This window comes from Chlamydotis macqueenii, chromosome 3, assembly GCF_036417535.1.
Source record: "Chlamydotis macqueenii isolate bChlMac1 chromosome 3, bChlMac1.mat, whole genome shotgun sequence".
NCBI classification, from domain to species: domain Eukaryota; kingdom Metazoa; phylum Chordata; class Aves; order Otidiformes; family Otididae; genus Chlamydotis; species Chlamydotis macqueenii.
In genome coordinates, this window is record NC_141558.1 from 93,049,574 (window position 1) to 93,063,124 (window position 13,551).

General features: G+C 37.2%; 1 protein-coding gene across 1 annotated transcript in view; it reads left to right on the forward strand.

Annotated features, from left to right (window-relative positions):
- The window catches only part of PLD5 (phospholipase D family member 5), a 181,071-nt gene that overhangs the window by 64,057 nt on the left and 103,463 nt on the right, over positions 1-13,551 (forward strand). The window contains exon 2 of the mRNA XM_086745096.1: positions 5,866-6,002. Coding sequence (XP_086601222.1) covers positions 5,866-6,002 — 137 coding nt within the window. The remainder of the gene's footprint in view (positions 1-5,865; positions 6,003-13,551) is intronic.

The following is a 13,551-nucleotide window of genomic DNA, read 5'->3' on the forward strand; positions in this document are numbered from 1 at the left end:
TACACAGCAGAATCCTCTGAATCCCTTCTAAAATGTCCTCCCATTTTTTCAATGAGCATGATATTCCAACCTCTCCTATAATGATCTGGACATAGTTTCTGTGGTTTGTAGGAAAGTTTTTATTAAAGATCAAAGTATATGTTATTTTCAGCTTCTCCAGTAGGATAACAGGGCTTGTGACTAGGATAGATGGAAATCAAAATTGATTGATGTGACTTTTTCTTGACAAAATTTCTTATCTTTTAGGTGTTTACGTATAGTAGCTTCATTATTTAGTTGTTCAAATATTTTCTAGAGATTGATGTTAAAATAACTATTTATTATTTCCCAACTTCTATTGCCAGCCCACCATTTTTTCTTAAATATGGGTAACATTTTTGCTTTTTCCAGTCTTCTGATACTTCAGCACATGCTTATGAGTTTTCAGAGGTAAGTGCTGAAAGTTCTCTGTTATCCTCAGCCCGTACCTTAAATATCCAAGGATGAAGCTTACCAGGCCCAGCCAATTTGAAAATATTTAACTTAACCTTGACACTCTTGGATCAATTCCTTCCTATTCTTGTTTAGTAGGAACTCAAGTGTTGACTGGTATTAATCATACTAGCTGAAACATTTAAGGGTGAAATGAAGATTATTACTGTATATGAATTCCAGATTAATGGAAAACAGTCTTTATAGTAATGTTTTTCTCTAGTAAACACACATAATGATTTTAAGAACCAAGATTATCCAAGAATTATTGCTAATTCTTGAAGTCCAGTTCTTTGCTGTCTTTGGCAGATGTACTGTAACACGCCATAAAACCCCACACATAAGCAGAATTTTAAGAGCTGTTGAAAAGTTACTAGTGTTGAAGATGAGTGCTTTTGTTTTCACACTGGTGTTCAGACATGTTGTTAATGACCTTTAAAGGTCACTTCTAACTCAAACTATTCTATGATTCTATGAAAGAATAGACTACTAATATGACAGATGATGTGAAAACCTACCTCTTGGAGCTTCTGTGGTTCTGACAAGCACATATGAACTCCATGTTAGAATGCTGTGTAAATATTACCTCCTTTATTCTTTAAGTAGGTATAAAAATAAAGCACTAGTTCAAAGCCATGACATGTTTTGTTGTTTTGTGCTCAGTTTTCTCAGTGGATGGAGCATTGCAATTTCATGGTTCCTGTTTGGAGAGAGAAGGACATTTTTGTACTATATTGAGGGAAACATAAATTCCTGATTAAATTTGGTGTGTTACAGAGATACTTGTTGTTTGTGAAGAAACTTGAAAGCTTTATAGGCTGTTGAAGTGTTTGTAATAGCTTTTGATCAACGGGAGTGCAGCAAAGATGGAGACTGCCTTCTTTCTTCCTCTCATTTTAAATTCTGCCTGGGTAGCACAGGCTCTGATGCAACCTTAACTGTCATAGACTACCCTTTTTCTTAATAATAAATAAACTGATAAGGTCCCTCTCAGATAAAAATCTAGTCTGAATAGTACTGCACTGCATACCCACTGTGCAGCCTTTGCTCTTTTTCTCACTCTCTAACTAGGGGTATAACAGCATGAAAAATACCATGCTTTGTTGTAGTAAATGCAGTGTTTTGGTGGATTTGTTTTAACGCAGGTATTATTTAAGCTAGATGAGGCAGATGAAAGAAACCCATTTTGCTCATGAAGTGGAAAACTGCAGCATTTTTGATAGTCCGTGTTCCTGCAGGAGTTTCTTTCCCAATAAGCTCTGAAGAAATCTTTCTCTCCTATAACAAAATTTCTGGGCTTGCAATAGAGAGATCTCCACACTCATAAAGAGTGAAACTCTCAGCCATGGTTGTCTTCTGACAGGTCGAGTCAAGGTAGTAGATGTGCTGGGTCCAGGCTTCTTAACATCTCTAGCAGTCTTCAAATATGTAAGATAGTGCAGCAGGAAAGAATGAAATACTCTGTTCTCCATTTTCAACAAGTAGGGAAGGGAAAAAAAAAATATATATATATATTGCAGCATGAGCCTTAAGTTAGGCATCAGTAAGGTAATAATACATGGGATGGGTTGCCTAAAGAGACTGTAGGATCTCTTTCAACTGCAGGTTTTTAGGGATAGGTTAGACAAATATCTGTTAGAAATAACATAAGTTAACCATGTATATGGACAGAGGGACTACATAAGCTTTAGAGGTCCCTCCTGACCCTGTATTCTGTAATTAAGTTTTGAAGACTGAAAGCTTAAACACAGAAGGTTTTTAGGCATTTACCAAAGGAAGCAGGAGGATAGGTCTGAAGCTCTGAGGGATCCCAGTTGCCAAGGGAATACAAACAACATAGCATCAAGCAAACAGTCTGCCCAAGCCCACCAACGCAAGAGTCTGAAGAGAAAATCGAATAGATTCCTTCTAGTCTATCTATGGCGTGAGCTCTTCTATTTTGAATTCTTTCAAGGAGCCTGCTATTACTCACACATGCACACACACATACACAGAGGCGTGCACAGGTGTTATAATAGAACTGTGACATGGTCTGTTCTAATTGGTTTTAATTAGAAAAAGCCTATTAAAAAATTGCCTGCAGTATGGTGTTAGTGCATTAAAATAAGATTTATTACCATTGTCAAAAGAAAGGCTCAGAAGACTTGTTTGGTGCCAGTAGCTATTTTTTATTCTTTGTTTTTTAATATAAACTTCAATTTGAATCTAAACAATATTCAAATATTCATTTTTAGTGTAGATCTAAAAAAATAAAATAATCACTACTCAGCAGGAGTAATTTCTGAACTGTAAAACCATTCAAAACTCTTCTTACTAGCTGTATAAATTTTTAAAGATAATCTTTACCTGACCCTTTAGACCTGTAAGTAAACATATAGGGTTAGGACAACGGCAGACTTGGAGTTCTTGCTTTTATTATTTAATATTTTGTGCTATCCTTAGTTCAAAGAAAAAATACTATTATCACAGTTTGATAAGGTGGTTCTTCTTGTGTGTGTGAATTTACAAGTTCCCCTACACTATTTGTAACCATACTGGTAAGCTGGTACTTTAGAAAAAGTGAAATACCTAATCCATTATAATTGTCAAAACCAAATGCATAATATAAATGATAAATAAGAGCAGTAAATTAGATCTGTGCAATTCTGTCTTTTTTTTTTTAGTGCTGGTAGAATAGCAGTGGTATTCTTAGTGGTGCTAACTTTGTGCTGCTAATAGTGAGAAGCAGTCAGTCAAACTGCAGAGCTTGACAAGCTGTACACGTGCAGAACTGAAAGAACAGGGATTTAAACTTTATACAAATTTCAACTACAATACAAAGTTAAGCAGCCTTGAATATGTCCCCAAATTTATTTGGAATGGGAATTAAAGCTGGATTAGGAGGATTCATTCAGAATTATTTTGGCCTCCCCTTTCCATATTCCTTGGACATAACCACCTAGAAATTTCTACCATATAATTTCTTGGTGTTGAAGGAATCTAAGGCATCTGCTGCACCTGGGTGTTTGATTCCCTGCGCCCGCGCCCCGCCCCCCTCCCCCCCCGTTGATACCATATAATTTTCTATGCACTGTAGGTTTTCTATAGTTTTTGGCCTTTAAGTTTTAAGCTGATTAAAGTGTGATAGAGGTACTGTGGACTCGTTTTAATGAAACATCTCCTGCTGTCTCCATGTGTGCTGATCTAGTCTTGAAGTCTACCATGGTCCCTGCTGGTCCAGTGACCCTGCAACTCTGTAGTTGTTTTGCTGCTTACATGGCAACATAGCAAGATGATGGGAGTTGCTCCCTGGAGCAAAGGCATAAAGTAGTTTATAATGTGTGGTAGTTAGGATCCTTGTTGCTACAAATTTGTCCAAACTAAGGATTCGGGACTGTCCCAGTGAGCAGAATGGCTGCAGTTGTCCTGATCTGGGAGGAAAAAGAGTGCTGGCATTGCAAGCTGCGCTGGGTCACATCCCCTGCTCTTAGGGGCTAGAGAATGAGCCCTGGCTCTGTGTGGCTTGCTGATATGGGAACAGCTTTGCTCTGTTGCTGCCATGGTGATAGGCTCAGCACTTGGAAGAAGCTGCATCAGTTTCTGTAAATACAGAACTGTAAAAAAACTGCATGAGACAGTGGTCATCTTGGCAAGTGTGAGAGCCATCCTGACGAAGAAATGGCATAAAGCACTGTCCCAGATCTGAATAAATCTTTATCTTTGGTACTTTGTAGTTTTTCTTGCCGATAGTAGGAGGCAATGTTTTAACATTTTTGTCTAAAGTCAAACTGTGCATCTGACTGCAACCTTAGTTCTGGACACTCAAATGCAGTAATTTCTAATTATTTCCATATGTTGCCATGATTATAACTAGCAGCAGGGAAAAAAAAGGTCCAAGTTGTACTTGTTTCAGAAGTACAGTTTGTAAATGCTTGGAAATGTTCTTATGCTGCATTATTGTAAGATTTTAGATAATCTGTGTATTCCAAAACACAGATTTAAACATATATTTCAAAGGTTTAAAAGTGTCTAATATGCATTATATTTAAAATACGCATATAACCTAAGTGGCGTATTCAGTCTTACTGTTACGTAAAAGGATACATTTCTCAATAAATTTCAGAAAAGTTGCTCCTGTTTGTCTGAAGAAGTTGTTCGTTGTGTTTTAGATTTTCGTGGACCAAAATAAAATGCTTATATCTGATTTGTTCTGAAATGCATGAGCTTATTTCTGCTGGCATGTGCAGTAGTTTGGAAGTTCTGGAAGCTTATTAAAAAAGAAAAACAACAAAACTCCTCAGGCATTTTCTTTATGCATACAGAAAACATTTTTATTACTCTGAATCTTATTACCTCTTAAACAAAATGTCAGGAACAATGGAAATACAATGAAGTTGGTTTTCAGCTGCAAGTGTGACATTGCTTCCTTTCCCTTACACTTTTCCTGCTTTCCCATATTCTTTCCCACTTTCCCATTCACCTATGAAGCTTTTTTTTTCTTTATGTGAAATTTTAATTACAGAGCAATAATGAAAATTAGGAAACTATGGCAACAGAAGTTAGACTTTTATATTTTAATATGTATGTGTGCTTTTGAGGAAATTTTCTTCAGTAGAAAAATACCCAATACTTGTTTGAACGTTTGGTTTCAGAATAAAATATTCTTTACAGTCATGCAGTTACGTAAGTTGCATGTCAGGAGATTGTCTTCAGGAGGTTTACACAACTGTATCTGGTTTAGTACTGCAGGATTTCATATTGTAGAATGAGGTAGTGCTATGCCATGTTTTAATATCAAATCTGAGATGGCGGAGAGCATTGCCTGTCATATTGAGCAACAGTCTCCCATTGTTTCCTTGAATCCCACCGATGATCTGTGAATCTGTTTTCCTTATTATAAATACCGTGGGACAAAGGGTCTCAGTTGCTGTGACAATCATAGTAACAATGTCGGTTACTTTGTGTAGCAATAAAAAAATGACTTTGCTCTTCAGTGTTCTTGCAATGATATGTTTTATTTCAGCCAAACACAACAAAACTCTCAAGATTTCGAGTGCCATCCTAAGTGTGTACTTTATCTGTGAGGTGCAATCAGAAAATCCGTAGTTAATGTAAGGATCATTATTTTAATGCATAATGTTTTCCTTGTGGTACAAACAGAAAACAGTTTAAATTATGAATATTATTTGTGACATGAATTATTTAACAATTCCTGAGAGATTTAAAATACATCTCAAAGTGATACATGAAGGACAATTTGAGAGTGTTTCCATCTTGAGGTGTGTTTCATGTTGATAACTATGGCAGTAAGATCTTCAAATAATTTTAGATATTATGTAAACATTTTAGAGTCTCAGGTCATTGACTGGAATGTTCTCACACCATTAAAACTTTTTTAATCTTAATCTCTTTCAGTCCCAGCAAAGATGCATTGTGATCTTTGCACTGGTATGCTGCTTTGCAATTCTGGTTGCACTGATATTTTCGGCAGTGGATATTATGGGAGAAGATGAGGATGGACTCTCAGAAAAGAACTGTCAAAATAACTGTCGGTAAGAGGTAACAAACAAAACTTCTCTTTTGGGGTGAACAAGAACATATATGTGTTATATAATGGCATGTAGTAATTGCCACACTCCTGTGATGTAATTTGGAAGAGTAGGTAACAGAGGAAGAAACGATTCCTTTTTCTGAATTTCTGGGTTTGCAGGTTGATTTGACAATATAAAGGACACTTTTTGAAGTTATTTGTGCTGGCATGTTTTGAGCAAGACCATTGTGTCCGTTCAGTTGTTTTGTAAGCCCTGAGTCAAAGCCCATTAAATTTCAGTAAATGAGTACTGAGGTGGCTTACATAGTTACCAATTCTGTCATGTTTTTCTTTCATCAAGAGCTTTTAAAATTTCTCCAGGCATGTCACTGATGACTTTTGGCCTAAGACTGCTGTCCCTTTTATATACGGGGACCTTTTACATATTTCTGTTTGTTGCACTGTTGTCCCCTAATAGCCCCAGTGACTTGCCTAGGATCTGTAAAGAAAACTAGTGATAGGGTCAGAAAGACTGAAGTATTGGCTATGTTGGATTACAATTTGCCTCAGACACCTGCCACAGTTGTGTATATCTTTTAACTTTAGATTTAAGTAGGTGATTAGATTTTTGGGGCCTTTCATTTCCAGACTGTGAATTTCATTTTGCTGCTCCTCACTGTCCGTTCCTCCATGAATCTGTTCATCAGTGATGACCAACGCTTCTCCCACATGGTATGGTCCAAGATCGTCTTCTGTCCACCAGTAAAGCTGATTTAACAAACATTTGTAGACTTCATTCACAATTGTATTCTGCTTTTTTCAAGGCTTTAACATTATATATAGAGCACCCTCTTTGATTCATTGTGTGGCAAACCAGTCATCCTTAAATAACTTCTCAGAAATCCATTCTTATCTGATCAGAGAATTGCTGGGCATCCAGCATCTGATCAGGGAAGGGGCCTCTGGGTATCCTCCAGTCCATTCCCCTGCTCAGAGCAGGGTCAGCTACAGCCAGTTGCTCAGGGACGTGCGCAGTCAGGCTTTGAATAATTTCAAGGATGCAGTCCACAGCCTTCCTGGGCAACCTGTTGCACTGTTTGTACGGAATCTACCCAGCTACCAATTGTTGGGTATATAGTGAGTTGGAGATAGTTGATATTTATGTTTTACAATAATCTAATGAAAAATTAATGTTTGTTTGAGCCTTTTCTCCTTATTTCTGCTCTTCTTTCTTGATTTTGTCTGGAAACTCTTTGGGGACAGTGCCTTTCTGTGCTGCATCTGTCAAGGAGTAGTTAGCAGCAATTCACAATCCAGCAAATTGAATTATGTTTTTGCAATTATACTGGATTTTTACAATATTTTTACATGCTGCTTAAAAAAAAGGGGAGGGAGGAGAAGGGGAAGGAGATATTTTAAATTTGCAGCTCCTTTCAAATAGGACATACCTGCAGCACCAGGTAGCCTTTTCCTGAAACCCACCACTCTTCTGGCAGTTTTTTTCCAGCAGTGTTTTGTTTTTGTAAAATGGCTTGGCCCTAATCTGTTCACTTTCTTGTATGCCTACAGTTCTAGGCAGCCTTCTAATATTTGTTTGAATTTTCTGGAGTTCAGCTAATTTTTCTTTCCCCATCAGTGTCTTAAGTATTCTTCGCTGTGAGATGTTGTCTTCTAAAATTTTTAAAGATACTGCATGTGTCACCTCTACACCCACTATCTGCATGTGTGAATCTTTGACAGAACTAGGTCAGATGAGGGGAAAGTCTTTCTGCTCATTGCTTTCAGTGTGCTGCACACAACTCCAGTACATGCACCAACTACTGCACCACATTTTCCTCTTAGTTGCATCAGCTAATGGCTCCCATTTTTGGGGGGGTAGCTACATAGGCCTAGCCAAGGAAGAACGTAATCTTCTTCACTTTGCATTCTTCAAATGGAAAAAAAATTCAGAGTGAGAACAACATACAGTGCAGTGGAAAACTGGGTTATTATTTTTTCCATGTGTAAGAGATTAATTGCTTTTGTCTCTTTGTATGGGTTATGCCATTCTACCTTTCCAAAGGATACTCACCTTTGCTCAGTTTTTTGTTGGTTGACGTGTGTCACTCTTGTCTCTCCTGGACTGTGTCAGAGAAGCCTGGGAGTAAATCCAGCACATTGACTTTAAGTGTAAGAGTCAATGAAACTGCCCTCCATCTATTTTAAGGTGCCTTTCACAGAGTGATTCAAGTGCGTGATCTAGCTACTGATGCCTGAACCAGAAGGCACATCAATGCTGTGTGTGTAAACTGCCTAAACCATTTCTAATAACAGTATCCAAGTCCTGGCAGCTGCTACCTGCTAACATTGAATGCTCCTCTACATGATGAAACTGGGCTCCTTTGTGTGTTAAATATATTGCAGATTTAACTGAAGTGCTGTAAGATCAATTGCTGCCTGTGGCATATATTTAGTATTTGAGCTAAGCACTTTTAATAGGTAAGACAAGTATTATTGAATTCTTATATTTCTGCTGTGTGAGTGCTTTCATTGAAATTCAGGAACAGGTGCTTACGTTTGCAGGATGTGCAAAGACAGAATGGTAATAGATGATTTTATTTTTTTTTTTTAGATGAAATTATGGTCAAATACAAGTTTACATATATGATCCTAAAATTCTTTTTTTTTTTTTTTTGTTTTTAATTGGTGAAATTTTGAAGAAGCTTGACGGAAAAGAATGCTATTGACTTAAGAAGAGCTTCACCAATGATTTTTTAAAGGCTTTAATCTTCTAAAAATCAATCTAGTTTCTGTCTTTTTATTTTAAAGGAAAATATATCTGAAATAGAGCTGTGGTCTGGAATAGTTCTTTGGCTAGAAATTTTTGGAGCTCGTGATACAAAAAAAAATAGCAACTGAGAATATTAAAAAAAAAAAGAGAGAAAGAGAAAGTTAGAGGAAGACATTTTAGAAGTCTAGAACTTTTTGTAGCCTGAGAGAAGAATCATTGAAGTATGTTGTAAGCAGTATTCTCCAGTAAAGCCTACATCTTTTTTTTTGTTATGATTGTATGTATTGTTGTTCAGTAATACAAATGCAGCCTTTCTGATCTGCTTGTTGTAATTCAATATAAGGTTCCTCTTCTATTAATCATTCCTTAAACTTTTATTGTATCAGGAATACTTACACTGTATGTTGCCAAAAAGACCTTCCTCTTTACTGATGTATTGATGTCTCTTGCGGGGTTTGTAACAAAAACAACTCAGGGAAGTGGAAAAGCAGGCTTTTTTTGCACGTCTTCACTGATTGCTGAAGGGATTGTTGCCACTCATCAGAAACAGTGCATAGGACATAGCACTTTTTGCAAAAATTAAAATATGTTTGAAACTAAAATTATGGATTATGATTTGTAATCTTTGAGCTTCTTGCTGAAAAACTCAGCCTGTGGTTGAAAACTGAAATGCATCTTGCCTTACAGGTCATTTGTGACCGCCACAATGTGAAGTCAAATTGCTGTAGGCTGCAAACCATTTCCCATTTTGTTTGTTACACAGATAGACGAACTTAATATTCAATAATATTGAGCAGAATACTCAAGAGAAACTTGAATTTTTGAGATTGAACTAAGAAATTACTGAAATCAATTTTTTGTCTTATAACCTGTAGATACAGAAACTTATTTTTTTTTTACCCTGCTTTGCATGTTCTAATGCCAAAATACGAATAGGTAATTTAAAAGAATTTACAGCTCTGTCCTAAGAATTGAGGGCAAATAAATGTAATTATCAGGTTATTACCAAGCACCACTGTGGAAATTATTGTCTTCTACTGATACATATATTACAATTCAAATAAAGAGCTGGGGGTAGATGGGGGAAGGTCTATAAAATTTATTAGGCAGACAAATTCTGGTTTCAGAGTCAAAATTAGAAGCTGAAGTCTACAGACTGGAAAAATGTATTGATTTAGATGCAGTAATGCTGTTTTTACTTATTTACACTGTCCCATATAACTTGCATAGTGTGAATTGTATGTAGAGAGACTGGCTGACTGAAAGTAGACCTTTTGTTTTATTTTTTCACAACTGGACCAGGTCTCTTAAGAGGCAGCTTTACACTTCAGAGAGTGCTGTACACCCTTGGATACATTCCATAAAATTTTATTTCAGAATGCTGGACTTAACAAAATACAGATGGCTTTTTACCCTTCTTATGAAAAGGAATGTCAATTTATTGACATTTAAGGAATTTTAAAAAGTAGTAATGACTGTGAAAAGATGAGTTTTTGCAGTTCGTGCTTGGTATGGGATACAAATAATTCTCTTGAGACATCCAGATTAATGTTGTTAGGCAGCCCTGATGCATGTGGCTGGTTAAGAGGATATGCTTAGCAGTCTGGGAATTTCGCCTGTCTTGCTGTGAGTCCATTAGACATTGCATCTATAAAATTAGATTATTGTAATTTGGAAAAAAAGTACTTTTTAATGGCTGATCTATTGTGAATAAATCTTGGCTAGCCTGTGACGTAATGTTACTCAAGACTTACTTGACTTTGTTGAAACTGACTGGTAAGCTCTAAAAATAGCAATATAGGAAACAGAAGAAGTTACAGCTGTTAAGAGATGGTCTCTGTTATCCAAAGTGTTTGAGCCAAGGTCATTTTGATTTATTACCAGTAACTTCAGATGTTCAATACGCCTCTTCTCCCCGCTTGTTGCTGCTGATAGTCATGCTAAGGTTCCTACAGAGCTTGCACATGCCCTTAATTATCCTCCTCTCACTGACTTTTCCAATATTCATTGAGGCACTAGTAGCAGCTGGCATAGCTCTGGCCTGTGGCTGTGAATTTGGCCCTGTCTCTTAAGAGGGACTAAGGAACAGCAAGGTGGAAAAGTGATGGTAGCTACTTTCCATGGTTCCCACGTTTAGAGTGTGGTAAAACTCCTGCCATAATGAATGTACTTTTTTTTTTTTTTGCAATTTTTGCCTTTCTCTGATGATAATTGGAGGATTTTCTTGGTTTGCATGTATGTTCAAGGCAGATTCTGTCTTGCATTCTGTTCCAGTGACACAATTTTAATAATTTCTCTTGTCCTCAGAGTAATATCTAATGAAGGCTGCTGTTATTTTTTGTTTGGATTTGTGTTGTAGGAATTTGCTTTTCTGCATGACATGAGTGGCAAAGCCGTTTAGTTCAGTTGGTGATTGTAGGGAGGCTTTGACCGATTCTGCTCTACAGCAAGTAGGTGGTGATAGGCAGTGTTTGTGTTTGCTTTGGAAATTGTTTGGATTGTTTTGGGTGAGGGTTTGTATCCTCAATTCTGGTATCCTGCAGAGGAGCTGAATCTTCCTATTGAAATGGTGAGCTTTAGATCTCAACAGTACCCTGCAGCACTGAGTTCCAGAGATTAAATCTAGCTGTATATAATAATTATATATATTGATCAATTATTATGTGTTTCATGTGTTGCTTTCATTTTAAGGAGATGTTTCTTTATTCTTGGGTTGTGAGAGAGGGCCCACAATTGGAGCCTACAATTGATTTTTTTTTTTTTTTTTTTTTTTTTTACTTGCTTGATAAATCTTTCCTTCAACTCCTCTCTGCTGTTTCACCAAGTAGGGTTTTGCGACACTATTTAAGTAAGCATAAAGCAGCACATGCCTATGTTGGTTTACCTTGGAAGTGCCCCTGGCTGATTGTGGGGGAGATCTTCTCTGCGCTGCGTGGGTTCTGAACATAGCAAGGTTTTTATTGACTGATTTCTATTTAATAAACAGACTATGACAGGCATAAGAATTACATGTCTAAACAGAACAAGATGCTCAGATTTTGAAAACAAGCCTGTTAAAGAGCAACTGAAGATTTCTATTTACAAAACACTTATGCCACTTGGCATAAAAATGCCTTCTGTCAACAGGATGACTGTTGTCCTCTTGTTTTGGGGTGATGGAGAGAAAGAGCTATAAAATTACTTAATTTTTAAGATGATCCGTATTTGCAGTCATTTTTATTTTTGAATCAAAAGAAGTAATACCCTTACAAATGAAGTTTCTATGGCTGGGCACTGCATAGAGCTGATAGACCTCCTGCAAAGACATTCAACCTTCTGAGTCAGGAGGTAAATCAGTAATTCAACAAACTTGCACAAGAGGAAGCTCTACCTTTCCTACCTTTTATTTTTCATTTTTTAAAAACAGTTTCTCAGTATCTTTACAAGTAAGATTCCTCCCCCTCCCCCTCCCTCATGATCTATTTAGATCTTATTCTGTTTGCATTGCTGCCAGTAGATAGTTCATCATTAATTACATCATATGAATAGGTCTGGACTTCAACTCATTTTATGGCACAAGCCATTCTTTTTCTCCTATTCTTTGTTCAGTTAAATCTAATGGTTTCTGCTGGAGTTTAGGACAGAGTGCTTTAGAGCCTCCTTAAGGCAGCTTTTCCTGTCATGCTAGGCATTGTTTAGGATGTAATACAGAGATTGACATGTTTTGTGTTCTTGGAATTTATATATTTAAGTATGTGTTTGTTTCTCCTTTCATGACTTAGAATTTGTGAATTCACATCAGAGAAAATGTTCCAACCTTAATAGAAATCAAATTCCAATTACTTTAAGGATCTTGAGTAATGTAGGTGGGTTAAAGAAAAAAATTCATGTGCTGGAGTAGCCATTCTCCTGGGTAGTCTGCTGGGGTTTCTCTATGATCAAATCTATCTTCTTCTTCTTCTTTTTTTTTTTTTCCTCTTTTTAACTTAATGTGTTCAGAAGATTCATCCTAGCAGGACTCATAAAATTCCCACGGTCACTTTTTTTACCAGATTATAAGCCTGCTCTAAACAGAGTTATTAAATCTAAATTTACTGATCATTCTCCTGATCTAGAAGGCTGATTAGTGATATTTCAGAGAGGTTTTTATTCTGCTTGGTAAGAATAGTGATCCAACTTAATAAAGCTCCCTGATAAATCGTTCTTCCTTTCCTCTCTGGGAAAGGCATTAAAAGTGGCTAAAATTTCAAAGTTGCATCTGTCTGAATTCATGATGCATTTCAGGGTGACTTGTTTGTTCAGCCAGGACTGACTTTGCATCAGATCCTAGCAAGCACCTGTTCCAGTGACACCATTTATTTTTAATTGCTTCTCCACCTTCAAAGCAGTGTATAAAAAAGGTACTTATTATTCTGTCAGCTTACAGTAGATGTGTTGAGTTCTCTGTCTGATCCTGCGATGGCACTGTGTGTGTCCTCTCGGCTAGCGTGAGCTGATCTTGCTCAAGAGCACAAGTGTAACATGCTAGACACTGCCTTTGGTGACCTGCTGAGTATGTGGCTGGGTCTGCCTCCCAGGGCACCAGGGCAGTGCCGCGGTTATGAAGAAGCAGTTGCAGTGCCCGTTGAAGCCTAAGCATTATGCCAGAGCTGTTGGTACTGTTTGGCTGGAGCCAGCTATATTTTTGCAGCCACATGCAGCACACTTCGCCAGTTCTAGTACTGGGGTCATTGTCAGACAGCAGCGGCTCTTCCTGTTAACGCTGCACTAGGAGACATAGGGGAGAATTGATGGCTGAGGTTTGTTAGGACTGTTTTTTTCA